Source organism: Serinus canaria, chromosome 4, assembly GCF_022539315.1.
Source record: "Serinus canaria isolate serCan28SL12 chromosome 4, serCan2020, whole genome shotgun sequence".
Taxonomy (NCBI): domain Eukaryota; kingdom Metazoa; phylum Chordata; class Aves; order Passeriformes; family Fringillidae; genus Serinus; species Serinus canaria.
Window position 1 is genome coordinate 838,093 of NC_066317.1, and position 19,505 is coordinate 857,597.

At 46.6% G+C, this 19,505-nt stretch overlaps 1 protein-coding gene across 4 annotated transcripts in view; it reads left to right on the forward strand.

Moving 5' to 3' along the window:
• The window catches only part of ANKRD17 (ankyrin repeat domain 17), a 67,457-nt gene extending 48,196 nt beyond the window's left edge, over positions 1–19,261 (forward strand). For 3 of the 4 annotated variants that reach the window (XM_050973360.1, XM_050973362.1, XM_030239600.2), the window contains 19 exons: positions 4,409–4,557; positions 5,616–5,727; positions 5,864–6,009; positions 7,012–7,154; positions 7,590–7,803; positions 8,154–8,329; positions 8,574–8,736; positions 9,472–9,567; positions 9,754–9,870; positions 10,347–10,518; positions 10,751–11,198; positions 11,285–11,440; positions 11,653–11,802; positions 12,267–13,915; positions 14,816–15,013; positions 15,609–15,857; positions 17,600–17,775; positions 17,888–18,052; positions 18,953–19,261. In XM_050973360.1, the coding sequence (XP_050829317.1) occupies positions 4,409–4,557; positions 5,616–5,727; positions 5,864–6,009; positions 7,012–7,154; positions 7,590–7,803; positions 8,154–8,329; positions 8,574–8,736; positions 9,472–9,567; positions 9,754–9,870; positions 10,347–10,518; positions 10,751–11,198; positions 11,285–11,440; positions 11,653–11,802; positions 12,267–13,915; positions 14,816–15,013; positions 15,609–15,857; positions 17,600–17,775; positions 17,888–18,052; positions 18,953–19,012 (4,739 nt within the window). In that variant the 3' untranslated portion in view covers positions 19,013–19,261. The remainder of the gene's footprint in view (positions 1–4,408; positions 4,558–5,615; positions 5,728–5,863; positions 6,010–7,011; positions 7,155–7,589; positions 7,804–8,153; positions 8,330–8,573; positions 8,737–9,471; positions 9,568–9,753; positions 9,871–10,346; positions 10,519–10,750; positions 11,199–11,284; positions 11,441–11,652; positions 11,803–12,266; positions 13,916–14,815; positions 15,014–15,608; positions 15,858–17,599; positions 17,776–17,887; positions 18,053–18,952) is intronic. The other variant, XM_050973361.1, reaches the window with a different exon arrangement.
• The last annotated feature ends 244 nt before the right edge of the window (positions 19,262–19,505 follow it).

The window sequence follows — 19,505 nt, forward strand, 5'->3', positions numbered from 1 at the left end:
AAGATGCTCTTAAGCTGATGCACTGTCATTTTTACTAGTGCTGTCTGTCTGTACAAGTCTGTTTTGCAAAGCTGTTAGCATGAGGGATGTGTGCCAGAGGAAGGCAGGTCTCCAAGAAGGTGTTGGCCCAGGGCTGGTCCTGTGTGTAGTGCCAGAGTTGGAGCACAGTAGTAGTGCAGAGTCAGTGGGAGGTAGGGTAGCTGATTGAAACTACCAGTGGTGGTTTGTTAAAGCACTTGGAACACCACTTTTGAGGTGAGAGAGACACCTGATGACTGCCCTTGTGTCCAGGCAAAGCTTCATTAAAGGTGACAGAAACTTTTTTGCTGGAAATCTTGTGTAAGAATTGAAGTGCAGATGTCAAGATGGGAAGTGGATGAAAACACAAATGTGTGCATGAAAAAGTAGATAAAATGACATACAGCATGCACTGCCAGTAACAGTTTCTCTCAGGGAATTGCTGGGGTTCAGGACACCATGAATTTAAAAGCTGGGATGATTGCAGTTGTTGGTAACTTGTAAAGAATCTGTGCAGTGCACTTGAGTTGTGTTTAAATACAAGTTGAACCTGGAGTTAGGACGTTTGAGACCTGTGTTTAGTTGCATGTCACATCTTGAGAAGGTGTGATTCCAGGTCACCTGCCACATACCTGAATGCCTGTGTGTGCCTTTTTGGGCAGTCAGGTATTACCAGTGGGAATTGGAGGGAATATTCTGGTTCTGCTCAGCCCCACTTGTTAGTAGTGCGCACATGGAGTTGGGAAGGAAGTCTGAAGACATTTTCTGCCTGATAATGGGGTGTTTTTTGAAGCAAGAGTGCACAGCTTCAGTGTAGAACTTGAGTGCTAGCCTGTAGTGAGTCCACAAGTCACAGTTTAATGTGGAGCTGAAATGGACTCAGTGTAATGCAGAGCATTAAAGTAGACACCAAGTATGTGGTCAGTAACTCTGTGTGCTGCTTAAAGAGAAGCTTCTAGAGTATTCTTAGAGATGTAAATTCTTGTTTCAGAGATGCCTTGAGTTTATTTCCATTGCAGAGCTGTGTTTACAGCACCAGTTGCAGAAACAAAGCTTCACCTTGAGTGTGCAAACTTGATTTAATGTGCATCTCTGAGCTTAATTAATTGAAAACAATGGCTAAGTAGTAAATAATACTTAATTTTTTTCCTCTGGGCTCCTTTATGATCCTGCTGGAATTGAGGACAAGTAAAAAGTTTGCTCTTAGAGCTTGAGCTTCAGATGTCAGACAAGTTTTTTGCCTCCTGTGAGGCTCGTAAAAATAAGGAATTTTTTTAGGATTAGTTATGTAAGGTTTGTATGGAAGCATTGCATTTGTTAAGTGGTGTGGTAAAGATCTAAGGGGAAAAACCACCTTGTTTTTAATAGCAGGCTTTTTACAAAGTAGTAACTATTCCAAGGATTGTGTCCAGTCACGGAGCTTCGCAGAGAACTTCAGGAATCTCAAAGCACTTGATAAAATGCATTCCTGGAAGCTACCCTGTGGGTTGAGTCAGTTGGAAATGCAGCTGTCTAAATTAACACGTCAGAAAGCAAGCTGTAAGCTTTTCACAGAGACTCAGTACTGAAAACAATAACAGTAGAGTGCCAGCATGCCAGGAAAATCAGGTTGTGTCCCACTTGTGACCTGAGCAGGAGCTGGGGGCTGACCTGCCTTAGGCTGCCTTGCACACTCTTAACTGATAACCAGCCAGACTGCAGGTGTGCACTGGTTCTCAGGCTCCATCCTTGGAGCCCTTCTTGCACAGCAGCAGCCCAGTGTTTGTGTTGGAGTTCAGAACATAACTTGCACTGTTACACTCCGAGGCCTCTTCTGCATCCCAAGTGCTCTAGAATGATTCTAATCCTGTGTGGCACCAACATGGTTTGTAATAACTGAGGCTGCTACAGAGAAATTGGGGGCAGAGAAGGAGCTGATGTGGAACAAGCCTGTAGAGCTGGCTTGAAACCAGCTGGGAAAAGTTCAGATGTCTCATAGATTTCTTGTAAAGTATTTTTTTATTCCATCCCTCCCCTTGCCCCATTGTAATGTGGAACAGTTTTTATCTGTCTGCTGTTGACATTGCAGGAGACAAGCAGTCAGTGCATAAGGCCAGTGCTGTGCCCACAGCAAGACAGCACTTGTGGGACATGTGATGGCCACATGTGGAGAAGTGGGATTACACGGGCCTGTCACTCTGGTGAGGCCACTGGGCATGGGGGAGGAGGTAGCTGCTCTGAGGGTGTCTTCTCTTCATTCAGGCTGAGAGAGAGTTGAGGTTTGGACAGAAGGAAATCAAGATAAAGAGCAGGTCTGTTCCAAATATCAGTAAGCACAAAACTGCTTGTCTGCTAGCCCAGCAAATGTCCAAGACTGGAAGTGGAGTAGTCAGATGGTGCTTGGTGATCTGACCAAGAAGCTTGATTAAGGTGTAGGGGCTTCTGTACCAAGTGTTGTATGTACTGAAATATTCCAGTAGTGGCCTAACTTGGAAGACTTGGTTATCCCAAGCATGAAATAATGATCTTTCCATGGTGAAGTCCAGACTTGAGTTCACTTTGCCAGTGGGCCATTAGAGTGGGGCGAGGAGCAGAGTGCAGAGATAAATATTTGACTGTCAGTGTGCTTAGCACATAGAATCAAGTTGGTCAGTCCTCTCAATGCTCCAGACTGCTCTGAAAATAATTTGAGTTATTGAAAACTTTGGATATTTTAGTTTGGGTGCCGTAAAAATTCTGTTCATCACCCTTGGCATGTTCATTAGAAATCTGAACTCCACGCAGGTAATGTTGAAATAAATATAACCAAAGTGATTACCCTTAAAAATGGATATTGTGTCCCAGTGCATTGTGCTGTAGGTATATGAACTAAATTTGTGAGTTATTGCTGAGGCACATGTCTTTCTTTTTTGGTTTGTTTGGTTTGTATTTTTTGGGGAGGGGGAGTAATTGGGGTTTTTTGTTGTTTTTTCTCCCCTCACTACAAATGTAAAAAGTAGACTTTACCTGAACTGAGACCTTATTAACTAACTTAATTTTTTCTTAGTCTGAGAATTTACTAATGTCTCCTGTAATAGAGAAGATGCTTCCCAGTCTCCTTTTTGGGACTTGAGCAGAAACTCTTAGAAACTGTTAAAAACAAGTGCAGTTTTTGACCTTAGGTCAAAATATTTTGGCCCATCTTCAGTATGTTAATTTTAATCCATACCTAGTGTGATTTGGAGATGAGTTTTCAAAGGCACTCAAAGATCTAGATCAAGGGAGTTGGAATTCGGAATTCTGACTTAGTCCTAAATATAAGGTTAATGATAGTTTGTGTTAGGAGCTGAGGGTTCTTTGCTTCTCCTGGTGCCATTTATTTGCTTCTTTGCTGGGATTTTGTGTAGGAAGTCCAGGAATTCAATTAGTTGTGGGTGTAAAATACAGCTGCCTTGCAGAGGTGGGAGCACACGACTGGGCCTGGTAGGATACAGGTCTTGTGGCATCACTTGGGAAACTGTTCCATTCTGCAGTTTAAAGTGCTTTTGTCAGCTGGACAGAGGTGTGTGGTGCTTCACCTTCTCCTTGCTGTTACACCTCAGAAACAGCCAGAGAAACACTGGAGAAGTGACAGGGAAAAAACCAGTGAGTTCTTCTGCAGAAAAGTAGGGAAAAGGGTGGTTTCCCCAGGAGCTGCTTTAGGCTGAGGTTTGCTGTGTACTCCTGAACCTGCCATGTGCAGAGTGAACCTCAGGGAGCGTGGCAGTCGGTGCTATCTGTGTCGTGTCCATACACTGTTATCCCTGTCAGTGGTGTTACCTTTGCTTACCTAACACCTTGACCAAACTCTCTGCAACCTGCTGTTACAAAGCTTCCACTTCTCTGGTTTCAGCAAATTCTGCCATGTGAACATCCTGCCCTGTTGCTTCTTTATGTTTATGGGGGGTGGGGGTGAAGGCTGGACAGACTTCTCCGTGAAAACATTTAAACTGTTTTAAGAAAAATTCCATAGGTACTTCTACATGAAAACATTTAAACTGTTTTAAGAAAAATTGCATAGGTACCCGTTGGTTGGACTTGTTCTGCAGCCCTGCTTCCAAAGGTATGGAGCTCCAGGTCCAAATTATGGCTGATTTGTTGTAGGAAAGTCTTTGGGTTAAAAAAAAAAAAACCAAAAAACTTCTGGTGGGCTTTTAGAAAACATGTCAGTCTGATACTTAACTCTTTCTTTGATTGAATGCAGTAAACCTTTTTCATAGTTGAAATTCTAAGAGTTAAAGGATCAAAGGTTGGGCTCAGTGTGTGGAATACGTATATTTGTGGAAAACAACAGTTCCTTCTGTTGGTGGGAATTCATCCCACTGTCCCTTTATTGTCACATTCCATTGGGAAGTGTTTTGCTTTGACTAAGCGTGGTTCTTCTGTCCAACAGCAGTGAGTGGAAGAGCATCTGCAATGTCAAACACTCCTACCCACAGCATTGCCACCTCAGTGTCCCAACCTCAGACGCCGACTCCGAGTCCCATCATTTCTCCTTCAGCCATGCTGCCCATCTACCCTGCTATAGACATCGATGCCCAGGTGAGCCTGCCGCCCTCACAGATGCACCAAGCTGCTTTTTCCTGCATCCTCAGTAATTCAGTGGTGGCACAGCTCTGCTGTGCAATTGTCTGGGGTCTGGGGACTGGGTTTGCTGCTTTTAGAAAGCCAGAGCAACGCCCCAAGAGTCACAACCCACTTTCCTCTGTGCTCTCGCTGAACAGAAAAAGGTCTCTGAATGACTGAACACTTGCATTTCTTATTCCTTTGTTGTCAGTGGGATTATGAGGAACAGCAGAGTTGCCTACTGACAGAAATGAAGTATTTTCTGGCCTGGTATCCTAAGACAAAAATAAGCCTTGAGCACTGCACACAGAGTTTTTGGTTGTGCTTCCAAGTTGTTGGCCAGAGATCGTGGCCAACGTGAGTCTTGAAACTAATAATTGAAGCTCTCATTTTCACTAAGGGAGAGGCTTTTGTGTATGAAAATAATTGTTAAAAGGGCAGCTTTACGTTGACTTGGACCTAGCTGGCCATCAGCAGAAAGCATATACATATTGACTGGCACATATCTATGCACAGCTGTGGGCTAAACATAACGTGACTAAGACTGAGCAGCATGGAGCAGAGCAAAGGCATGAGATCATTGGGGAGAAAAGGAGAGAAACCTCTGGAAAAATCAGCCCCTGCTACTTAGTTGCTTGTGGCATTTGGCTTGGATTCTGCCCTGGTGAAGCCTTTGGCAGAATCAGCGTGCTAAGCATTAAAGACAGAATTCTTACCTTCATTATACCATCTAAAGGTCACAGTCAGGCAATGCTAAAGAAGTTAATCTGGTTAGCAGAGCACAGATGAGAGCTCAGTTCTTGAAGAATCTCAGTTCTTGCCAGGATTTCTTCTTAAACCTCCAGCAGAGCTGCCTTGAGAGGTGGAATCCTGTCATGAACTTGCACTCAGCTGTCGAGGGGGGCATCCATAAACATGCCCTTAGCTTATGGAAGCTTTTTCCTTTGGCATGGGTACAGTTGTGTTTTGGCTATAACAGGGGCTGTACTTGAAAGAGCAAGTCTTTATCTTGTGTGTATGTCTGTTTGGTTTAGACTGAGAGTAACCATGACACAGCCTTGACACTGGCTTGTGCTGGTGGCCATGAAGAACTGGTACAAACCCTGCTGGAGAGAGGAGCTAACATTGAGCACAGGGACAAGAAAGGTGGGTGTCTCACCATGGCAGCATGAACCCTGTCTGCTTTGCCAGTGTTCCCACTAAATAAACCCCCAGTAAGCCTAGACTTCATGTGAAACTTGCTCTTCTGGTGCTGTAACTCGTGTCATGTGTTCTGTTTCAGGGTTTACTCCACTTATTTTGGCTGCCACAGCCGGCCATGTGGGGGTTGTGGAAATCTTGCTGGATAATGGAGCTGATATTGAAGCCCAGTCTGAGAGAACCAAGGACACTCCCTTGTCTTTGGCTTGTTCAGGAGGGAGGCAAGAGGTGAAGTAAACCTTAAATCTTGAGAAGCAGTGTGTGAATGGCATATTGTGTCAGTACGGTACAAGAATCTTCCAGAAAAGATAGGATAGTCACACAGGATATGTGTTTAAAAAAGATGCAAAGACCTTCACACTTTCCAGTTTACACATTACCACGTGTCTCATCCAGACTGCTTTTTCTCTTTTGGAACTGGACTGGTGCTGTGCAGGTGTCCTTGTGAATGCAGTCATTAGTGCCCCATTGTGGGACCTTAATGAGCATAATGAAATGTAGATATGAAAGTGAATGCTGTCATGAGTATTCGTGCTGAGAATCAGGAGTTAGACACAAATGGGTTCCGTATATGAGCCTTATCATAGTTTTTGGGGGGAAAAAATGGGAAAAAGCTGGGCTTTGGGCAGCAGAGATGATGTCAGAACACCCTCCTGCCCAAATTTTGGGTTTGACAGTGTATTTGTTCTGTGGGAAACACTCTGATTGAGAATTGTGCAGATCTTATCTAAACTTTTTTAATGCTTAAAACCTGAAAGGGAAGCAAATTTACCATTGCACTGGACGTGACACCATGGGTTTTCACCTCAGTGTACACTGTGATTGTAAGTTGCTAGACAGTTCAGTTTCTGGTCAAGTCCTCTGCAGGAGAGGGCAAAGAGCAGGAGTGCTTTGTACACCGTACTGAAACTGCTTGTTCGGGTCTGGCTGAAACAATTGTGAGGAGATCTGCTTTTTCTTATTCTGCTGTTGAATTTGGTACACTCATGAGCAGCCAGGATAGTTCTTTTTTTTTTTTTTTTTTTTTAAGGGAAGTTTAACCGTGGCTTTGGGGACACAGGTGTGGCCTCATCCAGTCATGAGGGCAAGGAGTATAGCAAAGCAACTGATTAAAGTGGCTTTCTTACCATTGACATCTTCCAGCAGAACATTTAGGTGTAAAAAGCATTTGTCTTGGCTAGATTTGCAAGTTTGGGGGCAAACCAGATGTTATGTGTTGAAACACTGCAGGTGGTGGAGTTGCTGCTAGCTCGAGGGGCAAACAAGGAGCACAGGAATGTGTCTGATTACACACCTCTGAGCCTCGCCGCCTCAGGTGGCTACGTGAACATTATCAAGATTCTGCTGAATGCTGGGGCAGAAATCAATTCCAGGCAAGTTCCCTTCACAGCCCTTACCTCGTGTGCTCTGTTCTGAGTTATGTGAGGCAAGTGTGTGTGTTTTCCCTGCGTAGTTTTCTCTGTGTGTGTGTTTATGGCATGCTTTTGCATCCATTGGGAGGTAGAAAACAGCTCAGGTGAGAGCTGCACGGGTACAAGCAAAGGGCCAAGCACAGGCTGTGAGTTATAAGCACACCTCATAAGAGATGCCCTTCAATTTGAAGCCATCAAAAAGTAAAAGTGAAGTCTCTAAAGTAGAAACACTTGTCCTAAACCATACTGCTGTGGAGAACCTTTTCTAGGTTCCGTAGAAGTTGGTATGCTGCTGATTTTTCAGTGTGTGAATACCCTGCCTCCAGTAGTGTATTGTAGTTACATTTCTGAAATGACCCTTAAAACAGTTGTGGTTCTTTCTTTCTTCTCTTTCAGAACTGGTAGCAAATTGGGCATTTCTCCCTTGATGCTGGCAGCCATGAATGGGCACACTGCTGCTGTCAAGTTGTTACTGGACATGGGCTCTGACATAAATGCCCAGATCGAGACCAACAGGAATACAGCTCTGACTCTGGCCTGTTTCCAAGGAAGAACTGAGGTGGTCAGCCTGCTGCTTGATAGAAAAGCTAACGTGGAGCACAGAGCCAAGGTAAAGAGCAAACAGCTGGAAGGGGCTCCAGAGGGAGGTGCTTGGAAGTCATCATGTCTGTGTTGGTACCTGATTTTCTTGCCTTTGTGCGAGTCAGCTTCTCTAGTTCAGTTCTCTAGCCCAGTTAACTGAATCAGATATCATAGAGAAAAACATGGCTGCATTGAAGGGCTAAGGTTTTGGTGGTTGCAAAGCTCATCAAAAAGTGTGTTTCTTCAAAAAAGTGTTGATTCATCTTGAGGTGCTTACAAGCATAAGGGCAGTGACCCATTGTGTTTATGAGTCAGATAAACACTGTGTCTCAGGTAAGCCACTCGCCCCCACTAATGGCTTCTGTCTGCTTGTCCCAGACTGGTCTCACTCCCTTGATGGAAGCAGCCTCTGGGGGATACGCCGAGGTGGGCAGGGTCCTGCTGGACAAAGGTGCAGATGTCAACGCGCCCCCGGTCCCTTCATCCAGAGACACAGCTTTAACCATTGCAGCAGACAAGGGGCACTACAAGTTCTGTGAGCTCCTCATTAGCAGGTACGGTGTTGGCAAGGGAGCAGCTTGAAGGAAAACCTGGCTGTGTTTAGGCTTTGTTTTCCCAAAATGCAGTCACATTTCCAAATACCCAGTAGGGGGTCAGGAGGTGGGAAAGGTTCTGTGTGTCTGAGTTCTGTCACATAATTCAATTTATGCCAAGGACTCAAATTAAGTTCTCCTTGGGGTCAGAGTGCTTGCTGTTGCCTAAAAGCAGGGTTTTGATGGCATGTGTTTGGTGTTGTAGGGGCGCTCACATCGATGTGCGGAACAAGAAGGGCAATACTCCACTGTGGCTGGCAGCCAATGGGGGCCATCTTGATGTGGTCCAGCTGCTGGTGCAGGCTGGAGCTGATGTGGATGCAGCTGATAACAGGAAAATAACTCCTCTCATGGCAGCCTTCCGAAAGGTAAATGGTGGAGTTCAGCTTGGCTCTTAGCTAGGATTGTCTTGCTCATCCCTACATAGATGTTAGAAGTAGAACATACTGACAGAAGCTACATATTTCATAATATCTCAGTTACTTTGGATACTTGGCCTTGAATCTTCAGAAGCAGATCCATGTGTCACCTGTGTAATAATATCTGTGTTCAATTCTAATTGCGGTTTGCTTTATAGGCAGTGTAGTGAGTCTGGTTCTGCTGTGTGTGAGGGGTGAAAATTGCCATGTGTTTCTGTTTAGTAGAACTGGGGGGAAATAGGATTTATGCAACAGAGGGTGAGGACTTTGGTCAAAAAAAGTGCAGTTTAGCCTGATTTGATTCTACAAATGATTTCTGTTAGTAAGGGAGTGTAGTTGAGATGTTGCAGTACTGGAAGCATTGCAGATGACTGTAGAAGCTTGAAGCTGTTAAGCTGTTAGAAATGGGCGTCTGAAAACTGCCCCAAAAAAGGCAGAGGTTTTTCAAGTACTTCTGGAGTAAGGGCAACCTGATGAGAGGTAATTAGTTGCCTTTTCTGGTAGCAGAAATGTGCCTCACTAGTTCAGAAGGTGAGAAAGATCTCAAAAAAAGTGTTGAGAGCTTCATGTGGTGAGGAGTTGGAAATAAATATTTTGCAAGGAGTGCTGGGGCTGAAGTGTTTCTCAGTAAGCCAGAGGCAGCTGGTGTGACAGCAAGTGTTGTCCTTGAAACGTGTTTTGCAGGGCCACGTGAAAGTGGTTCGTTACCTGGTGAAAGAGGTGAACCAGTTCCCCTCGGACTCGGAGTGCATGAGATACATTGCAACCATCACTGATAAGGTAAGGGGGCAAGGAAACACTTGAGGAGGAACAGTGTTGTGTCTCAGCCTCAGAGGCAGTGAGCTGGCCTCTCAGCTCACTGGCCAGCTTTCAGCCAGAGCACGAGTCCCACTGGAATTTTTGAGGAAAAGCAGCAGGAAATGAGAGCACGTGACACTTTGTTCTCAATGCACTCTGTCATTTCAGGAGATGCTGAAGAAGTGCCACTTGTGCATGGAGTCAATTGTTCAAGCCAAAGATAGACAGGCTGCAGAAGCCAACAAAAACGCAAGCATTCTGCTAGAGGAACTGGACTTGGAGAAGGCAAGTGCGAAGAGTTGCAGCTGGGATTATTTCTCTCTTAAAGTACCTATTTCACGCTCCTTCAAGATGGTAAGGTTGATAGAAGTAGTTACTGGGTTACAGGAGTGTGTGTAATGACCGTAATTGGAGTGTTCAGAGCTGAGCACCTTGCTGTTCAGGTAATCTTGGATCTTTGCTATTATTCAGAGACATTGGATCAGGAAATGCCAATATAACTATTTCCTCTGTACCAAAAGAAGGATTGCTGAATGTGATTTGTCAAAAAAACGAGTGTGGCGTTTTCTAGTCATACTCATATGGATTTAAGGTCTAAACCCAATTTTGTGTCCTAAATATTAAAAAAACTAACTAGTTTTCTAAAAACCATGATACTGTAGTAGAAGTAAAAGGGAAAAATCAAAGGAAATAAAAAGCATTTGGATTTTTTGAAATGCATGGGACATCTTGTAATGCTGTTCCACATGCTTGACTTGTAGCTAAGGGAAGAAAGCAGGAGACTGGCTCTGGCTGCCAAAAGAGAGAAGAGAAAAGAGAAAAGGAGGAAGAAAAAAGAAGAACAAAGGCGAAAACTTGAAGAAATAGAAGCGAAAAATAAAGAGAATTTTGAACTTCAAGCTGCTCAGGAGAAAGAGAAGTTAAAAGCTGAAGGTGATTACCGCAATTATTCCAAGAAAAGAATGAAATTCAGTATGAGCTGCTATGACATCTGTAATAGATTTATGGATGTCTCATAGTCAAGGGCTTTGTGTGTTTCTTAGAGCTTTGCCAAGAAGTTAGTAATAAAGTTTTTTGTTGGGGCAGGTGTGATTTGGAAAGCAAAACACTCAGGTTTCCTCAAACCAGCTAAGTTACTCCTGCTTTTTCTTTCCTCTTTTGTCAGATGATCCCGAGGTCCCAACGGAGCCTCCCAGTGCTACCACCACCACCACCATAGGTATATCTGCAACCTGGACAACGTTAGCAGGCTCTCACGGGAAGAGGAATAACACCATCACCACAACGAGCTCCAAGAGGAAAAACAGGAAAAACAAAGTAACCCCCGACAACGTTCAGATTATATTTGATGATCAGCTTCCCATTTCCTATAGCCAGCCTGAGAAGGTGAACGGGGAATCCAAGAGCAGCAGCACTAGTGAGAGCGGTGACAGTGACAATATGAGGATCTCCAGCTGCAGCGATGAGAGCAGCAACAGCAACAGCAGCCACAAGAGTGACAATCATTCCTCCACAGCTGTCACCAACACACAGAGCAACAAAAAGCAACCGTCGGTGCTCGTCACTTGTCCAAAGGATGAGAGGAAAGCAGTGCCTGGCAAGTCATCCATCAAGTGAGTTCCTGTGACCACGAATGCTAAGTGCAAGTCATCCTTTTCTCCTCCCCCACGTAATGACAGCTTTTTAATTCCTTTTGCAGGTTGTCCGAAGTTATTAATGAAGTGACCAGTAATTCCTTGTCTACTTGCACAAAATCCGCTCCTTCTCCCCTTTCTTCTCCAAACGGGAAGCTAACCATTGCTAGTCCCAAACGTGGGCAGAAAAGGGAAGAAGGTTGGAAGGAAGTTGTGAGAAGGTAAGCAGAACAATCCCCTAATTCACTTTGATGCTGCCTTTTGTGTAGCCTTCCTTGGAGTTACTGAATGACCTTCTTAGTGGGTTTGAGATCTCACAAAGCTGCTGCTGCATAGGTTGAATCAGAAAAGACAGTGATTCTTTTGACCAGCCTGCCCACAGCTTCTTGCTATGGAAGTGTTTCCCACTTAATATTGTTTCTCTTTTGTGTAGATCCAAGAAGGTTTCTGTCCCATCAACTGTGATTTCCAGAGTTATTGGCAGAGGAGGATGTAACATCAACGCGATCCGGGAGTGCACGGGAGCGCACATAGACATTGACAAACAGAAGGATAAAACTGGAGACCGAATCATCACCATAAGGTGGGTGAGCAGGATCCTGCGTTGGCTCCGTCCTGTGGGTGTTTGCTCCTTGTAGAATGTTTGTCTGCATACGAAAATTAAAGGCTTAATCTGGTTGTTCCTTGGAAGATCCCTTGAAAGCAGGGGAGATGAATGGGGTGGGGAAACGGAGTATAAGCCTCAGCAGGTACAAAAGATGGCTTGTGAGAAAATAAATGTTGGGGTTCTGTGTATGGGGTTGTAATACATATTTAGGGAAGTGAATATTTTGTCCATTTGAGTTTTTTGGGATTTGGAGCATTCAACTTGAACTTCTTGAGTAATTGTCTGCAGCAGGACTGTGCCAAGCTCAGTTTTTTAATAGAGAGTTATTTTCCTGTTTGTGTTAGGGTGACAGAAGAGAGGCTGGATCCTGTGTGGGAGGTCTTTGGCTGTAACGTGTGTAAATGCTTTGGATGCACTTTCCCTGTCCTTCCTTTTTGTAGGGGTGGCACAGAATCAACCAGACAGGCCACGCAGTTGATCAATGCTTTGATTAAGGATCCAGACAAGGAAATTGATGAACTTATTCCAAAGAACCGTTTGAAAAGTTCAACTGTAAATTCCAAGATAGGGTCCTCGACTCCTGCCACCACTACAGCTGCTAACAGTTCTCTCGTGGGCATCAAAGTGACCACCGTAGCTGCTTCGTCGACATCTCAGACGGCCTCCGCGCTCACCGTGCCTGCAATCTCCTCGGCATCCTCTCACAAGAGCATCAAGAACCCCGTGAACAACGTGCGGCCCGGTTTCCAGGTTTCCCTGCCGCTGGCATATCCTCCTCCGCAGTTTGCACACGCGCTCCTCGCCGCTCAGACGTTCCAGCAGATCCGTCCGCCGCGGCTGCCCATGACGCACTTCGGAGGCACCTTCCCGCCGGCCCAGTCCACGTGGGGCCCGTTTCCCGTCAGGCCGCTGAGCCCCGCCCGAGCGACCAACTCGCCGAAACCTCACATGGTGCCTCGCCACAACAGCCAGAACAGCGGCGGCGCTCAGGCGAACGCAGCCAGCTCCTTGACGACGAGCCCCACGGCGACGACGACTTCGGTGGCTTCCACTGTGCCTGGATCTTCGGCGAGCGGCAACCCGAGCTCCCCCTCGGTCAGGAGGCAGCTGTTCGTCACCGTGGTGAAGACGTCCAACGCCACCACCACCACCGTGACCACCACGGCGAGCAACACGAGCACGGCGCCCACCAACACCACCTATCCGACTCCTACTGCCAAAGAACACTACCCCGCCTCCTCCCCCTCGTCTCCCTCTCCTCCCGCGCAGCCGGCGGGCGTCTCCAGGAGCAGTCCTCCTGACTGCGCCGCAGCCTCTCCCAACAAAGGCGCGCCGCCCTCCGAGCCGGACGCGGGCAGCCCGCCCGCCGTGGATGCGGCCGGCTCGACCGGCGGCAGGCAGCCCAATCCCGGGACCGGCGGCTCCTCCGTGCATCCTGCTCATCAGCAGCCCCCGGGAGCGCCCCTGCCGGAGGCCAGGCCCCCTCTCCAGCAACCTCAGGTTCCCGCACCAGATCCTCGCATGGTCGTGCCTCCGAGTTTAGCGGCGACGAGCTCATCTGCTCCGGCGGTAGGCGCCAGCAGCGCTCCCATGACCTACCCCGTGTCCCAGCCGGCCGTGGGCTCCGCTCAGCCCGCGGCCAAGATGGAAACCCCAGCCATCAGACCGCCTGTCCACGGGACCGGCAGCGTCCCCAAGAATCCGGCTCCCGTGCAGAACTCCTCCGTCGCAGTCCTCAACGTTAACCACATCAAACGGCCCCACAGCGTTCCTTCTTCAGTGCAGCTTCCTTCTACCTTAAGTACACAAAGTGCTTCTCAGAATTCGGCCCACTCGGCGAACAAGCCCATGGGGAACAACTTCAGTGCTACCCTGCCTTTCGGGCCCTTTAGTACGTTGTTCGAGAGCAGCCCCACGTCTGCGCACGCCTTCTGGGGCGGGTCCGTCGTTTCCTCTCAGACAACACCGGAGTCCATGCTCTCAGCTAAGTCCTCATTTTTGCCAAATTCAGATCCGTTACATCAGCCTGATACTTCCAAAGCCCCAGGTTTTAGGCCACCGTTACAGAGGCCAGCTCCAAGTCCCTCAGGTAAGCCTCTGGCTTGTGTCCATTCCATAGCAATACAGTTCATTCTTGTGTTGTTTAAGCCAAGTGGAGTTCATTTGAAGTGCCCTGTCAAATCTAGTTACTGCTTGGCAGCTGATGGGCTTGATAAAATAAGCTGAGATGATAAAACACTCTTATTTTCACCCCACTTCCCTACCAGATAGTGACTCTTCCAGTTTGTGATACCTTGTCCTGAGGCTGCAGAAAAATGTGCAGCATCTTCCAAGGGCTGGGGCAGTAAAAAAGTGGTGTTTAATATGAACTTGGAAGTTACAGGAAGTGTCTTCCCTTAACTACTAAATTTGATCCAAAAAAGGTAATTTCCTCGATTGCCTGCATTTTTTAGTGAGATATTTTGTTTTCTGCCCAAAACAGAGGCCAAGGGGTTGTCACAGAGCCTGTTCTGTAGCTTTGAGAAAAGTACAGAGATGGTTTGTACCATCTCTGCCTGGTTTTGTAGGAGCACTGAGGTGCTAGTAGTTTGAGAGAAAAAACAGCACTTTGTTTCCTATTTTGTGAATATGATGGTGTTGATTTTTTTCATCTTGATATACTAGTCAGCATTTTGACTAGGACCTTGTGTGCCCCTAAGATACACAGATGCATAAGTCTTAGATCCCTGAGATTTTATTTTTCCTCATTTTCATTGAAGAGGACATGAAGGGAGCAGTGATTCTTGTGTTTGGGATATCATTCTTGGTTTAGGTGTACAGCACCACATATGAACAGACTTGCAGGGTGTGAAGCTTAATGCTCCAGTTGCCTTTGGAAAGTTGTAACGCACGCCCCCAAGGACAGACTGGATAAAAGTTTTCCTTTCTATTTCCATGCTGTCGGAGTGCTGGAGTTGTGGGAGTCACTTGTGCCCTTTTTCTCTCGTAGGTATTGTCAGTATGGATTCTCCCTATGCTTCTGTAACACCTTCTTCTACACACCTGGGGACCTTTGCCTCCAACCTGTCGGGAGGGCAGATCTACGCGCCCGGGACGCCGCTGGGCGGAGCGCCTGCAGCTGCTAATTTCAACAGACAGCATTTTTCCCCTCTTAGTTTATTGCCTCCATGTTCATCAGCATCAAATGGTGAGTTCTGGTCAGCGGGGAGCTGCTGAGAAGCTGCTGTATAAATAAAATGGTCTGGCAGAACTGCGCAAGGAATTCCAGGATAAAATCCTTAGGGCAGGTTCTGGTTCCTCCTCTACCTTTGGCCCCTGCAGTTAGAAGTTTTTTTTGGACAGAAAACAAACAAGCTGTGGTGTGCTGGCTTATTTAGGGAAGGTGGTAATCTGTTATATTGGCAAAAACCATGTCACAAAAACCCAGGGAACAAATCAAAAAGAGGAAGAAAAAACAAACCCAACAATGACATGGGTTTACGTGGGCTTATTTCAGCTCTGGTTCAGGATATAATCCTCAAATCCTCTGTTGCTGATAGGCAGTGATGCTTAGTTAAGGTTTTGTGGTGTGTGTCCTCCAGTGGCTGAGCTACCAGGGCATGATAAGCATTTTATATAAGGGGCTAAATGGTGGTGAATAACTCTGTGATCTGGAAATAAAATGATCCTGAGGTGGATGAATGTGGCATTAACCAGCTCCCCTTGTCAGTTGTTGGACACTGGGGGACAGGTTTGTGGGATCTGGCTGCCATCACTAAGTGCTGCTGTTGCTCTCCTCGCAGAATCTCCTGCTCAGTCCGTGTCCTCTGGAGTACGAGCTCCCTCTCCCACCCCTTCAGCAGTGTCCTTGGGATCAGAAAAGCCCAGTAACGTTTCTCAGGACAGAAAAGTTCCTGTTCCCATTGGGACTGAACGGTCTGCACGCATTAGACAAACTGGAACGTCTACTCCTTCTGTAATTGGGAGCAACTTGGCTGCTCCGGTGGGACACAGTGGGATCTGGTCCTTCGAAGGTATAGGTGGCAGTCAAGGTATGTGCTGTTGGTAGATGCCCTTGAGTTGATCACACCATTGTGTTTGCCAAAGTTGTCTTCAGCACGGGAGCATGCAGAAGTGAGTGCCTGAAGACACGGAAATGTTCTTTCCAAAGGCTTTGGAGAAAGGACTTGTCCTGGCCTTCCTGTCCACTGAATTGTTTTAACAGGGTTTCTGAAGCCCTCAGGGGTTCTGAAATGTCTTGGCTGTGGAGATTTGGTGCTCCCAAGTCGGAGCGGGAGAAACAAAAACAGGCCTTCCAGGCATGAACACAGTGAGGATCATTGAATTGAGGGAGAGGGGAAATTGAGGTGTCACAAGATAAGTGTCTGGAGTTTCTGGTTGATAAAGAGGTTGTTTGTACTGTAGGAGTTAATATTTCATTTGTAGCTGAGGTAGAACTTTTTGTGCTGAGGAAGGTGCTTTTATAAAGTGATAAAATTCCACATTTGGGTTTCCTTTATTCTTTTCAGCCATTCACCTTCTACTAGCACAAGGCTCTTGGCTCTCCTGGAGTCACAGAGAATCTAGTATTTTGGATTTTATTAATAATTTCAGTTAGTGATCCTACAGCTTTTCTTACCAAACCTGTCAGGAGCCTTGGATGCAATTTCTGAGAGACTGATGAACTTTTTTCATATTGATTGGGTTTTTTTGTGGGGAGTTTTATTTCTAATTTCTTCATGTTTTTCTGCTTGGGATGGGGGGGTATGACTGTTGAGACTGTGTTGGATTTGACCTCTGGCTGTCCTGTCAGCCTCCTGCACAAAATGGGGTTTGCCATGAGTTCTGCCTGTATTGCTCAAGGCTTTATCCAGTCTGCTCTGGGAAACCTGCAAGGGTTGGCACTGCTCCACCGTTCAGAGCAATCTGTTCTGCTCCTTGATTGAGTCCAGACAGCTGAAGGTTTTAATTGACTGACTGTGCTGGAGTTTTTCCCCAAATAGAAACCCTTTTTTTACTTCCCTGGTGGTCTTTTCCCAGATAAAGCTTTAGAAATTCCCTATTTATTGGCCTTGTGTGGCTGTTTCTCGGGTTTTGGGATGCTGCTTTCTTTCTGCTTTGGTCAGTGAGTTCAACATTTTGATTTTCAGTTCACACTGGGATTGGCTCTTCTCTGCTTGAGTATTGGAGTGCCTCAGAAATGTTTCTGTACACCTTCTCTGATTTTTTTTTTTTTTAATGTTTTGTTCTGAAAATTGAATTTTTAGATGTCTGGGGTTTGAACTGTAGCACCAGTACCAAGCTGCCTCTGAACTCACAGAATTAGGACATGAGCCCATGTCTACAGCTCATCATTTTCTGGTTTTGGTTTGCACAGATACTTCTGTGTCCCTTAGAATACGAAGTAATTAATGGAAGAATGGTAGTGAAGTAGAGCAAATAGTCTTCATAGTGTACATACCCTCTCCACAGCACCAAAGGCACGAGGAATTGAGGTTTTTGGAGGATCTGAGGTTTTTGGAGGAGGGAGAGTTAGCCCAAATTCCAGCTTTGCTGTTGAAATGGAGGAAAGTTGCAGGGGCAGCGCTCTGGTTGCAGGTAACTGTCCCAACCTCCTGGCAGGGCTCGGGGCTCCCGGCCCTGCAGGTGGCACTCCTGCTGTTGTCCGTCCGTCCATCCGTGCACGCAGGCCGCGTGCTGCTGCGCCGTGGTGCGGGCGGGCCCCGAGCGCTGCGGGCTGGCAGGGGGCACTGGGGGCGCCGTGGCTAACGCCGTGTCTCTGTGCTGCCGGCAGACAAAGTGGACTGGTGTCACAGCGGCATGGGCAGCCACATGATCCACCGGCCCATGTCCGACCCTGGCGTCTTCTCGCACCAAGCCATGGAGAGAGACAGCGCGGGAATCGTAGCGCCTTCCGGTACATTCCATCAGCCCGTCCCTGCAGGATACATGGACTTCCCAAAAGTCGGGGTAATGACCTCCTGGGCCCCCTGCGCGGCGGGAATCCCCTTCTGTCCTGCCGGCCCTGCAGTGGCAGTGGCGTTCCTGGAAGCATCCTGACTGTTCCTTTCCTTCCCCTCAGGGAATGCCTTTTTCTGTGTATGGGAATGCCATAATTCCTCCTGTAGCCCCCATCACAGATGGTACTGGAGGCCCCATCTTTAACGGGCCTCATGCTGCTGACCCATCTTGGAACTCGCTGATAAAGATGGTTTCAAATTCCACAGAAAACAATGGGCCTCAGACGGTAATTGCTCCGGTTTTTTGTGCTGTGTATTTCACTCAAAATGTATCCTGATTCCTGTCTGTGCAGTTAGGCATTTAGGAAAAGAAATCTTGGGGAAAAAATTCATAGGAAAAGTCAGATTATGTGCTGTTAGTTGAGCTTTCCCTTCTCGAGAAGGGAGCACAGCAACAGGGCTGCTGCTGGGCTCTGTAGTTGAGGATGTTGTGACTGTGTTAGGAGCACCCCGAGGAAGGCAGTAAGGACCTCTTTGCTGCTCTGATCTTGCCTGGCTTGTCCACTAAATATAATTTAGGGAGAGGGATTAATTGCCCTAAACCTCCTGTTCTTACTTGGGAACTAGTACTCTAATGGAACATCAGTAGCTCTGGTTAGATTATATCCTGTGATTGTGTTTAGTCGGACAGTGATCCCTGTTAGACTGTTACTAAATAAAGATGTTTCTGGGCTGAATTGGCTTGGGAATGATCCAGTCTGTGGGGAGCACTCCCAGCTCTGCTAGACCATCCGTGTGATGGAGAGGGGGTTTGGCAACACTTCAGGTATTGCTCTGGGGTGGCTTCTCATCCCTGCAAGGTGATTGCCCATTTAATGAGGAAACTTTGTCTCCCAAAGAAAGCTTTACTGGGTTAGACCTGGGATTCCCCAGAGCTGGAGGTGTTAGGGGAAGATAAGGTGGCAGGAATCAAGTTCTTGTTTGTCTGAACTTAAGGTCAAGGAGAGAGCACGTCCCTTGCTCTGGGCATGGAGGGATTTGGGAGCTGGGCTGGGAAGTGATTTGCTGCACCCCCAGAGCCCTGTTGATGGTCCTGGACAGGAGAGGAGTGAGCCCTGCAGCCTCCTGTGGGCTGTGCCCTCTTGGAGCAGCCCGAAGCACGGTGCTAACGCAGGTTTCTCTTGCAGGTGTGGACTGGAACCTGGACACCTCACATGAACAGTGTGCATATGAACCAACTGGGCTGAGTGGGATCAACGTGCTGGCCTTGAGATTCCTTATTTTGCAGAGGAAACCACAATTGGCAGAAACAGTTTATGTGCTCCCAGATCATTCTACTGATGTGCTTGACTGAAGTGTGTAGGCTTTTTGCAGAAGAACTTACTAACTGACCTTTTTCTGTGAACATTGTGACCGCCCATTCCCCACCATCATATGTTTCAACTTAGTTAGACTTTCTTCTTTCCTTTCCTCCTCTTTTTTATTTTTTTTTTTTTGACATAACTTTCTGTTGAAGCTGTTCTTTGGCTGGTTGGTTTTAGTACTGTAAACTGCTTCTGAGCAAACACAGAAATTTAGCAAAATTATGTAAACTTGATCCTGAAGTTTTAGAATGGCAAATAAATGTACAATTGTTTACATAACAAATGGCTAAGCAGAAAGTAAATTTCAATATGTCAGTTATAGAGGCTCTACTTTATGTAGACTTAAATTAATGTGAGATATGTACCTTCATATTCA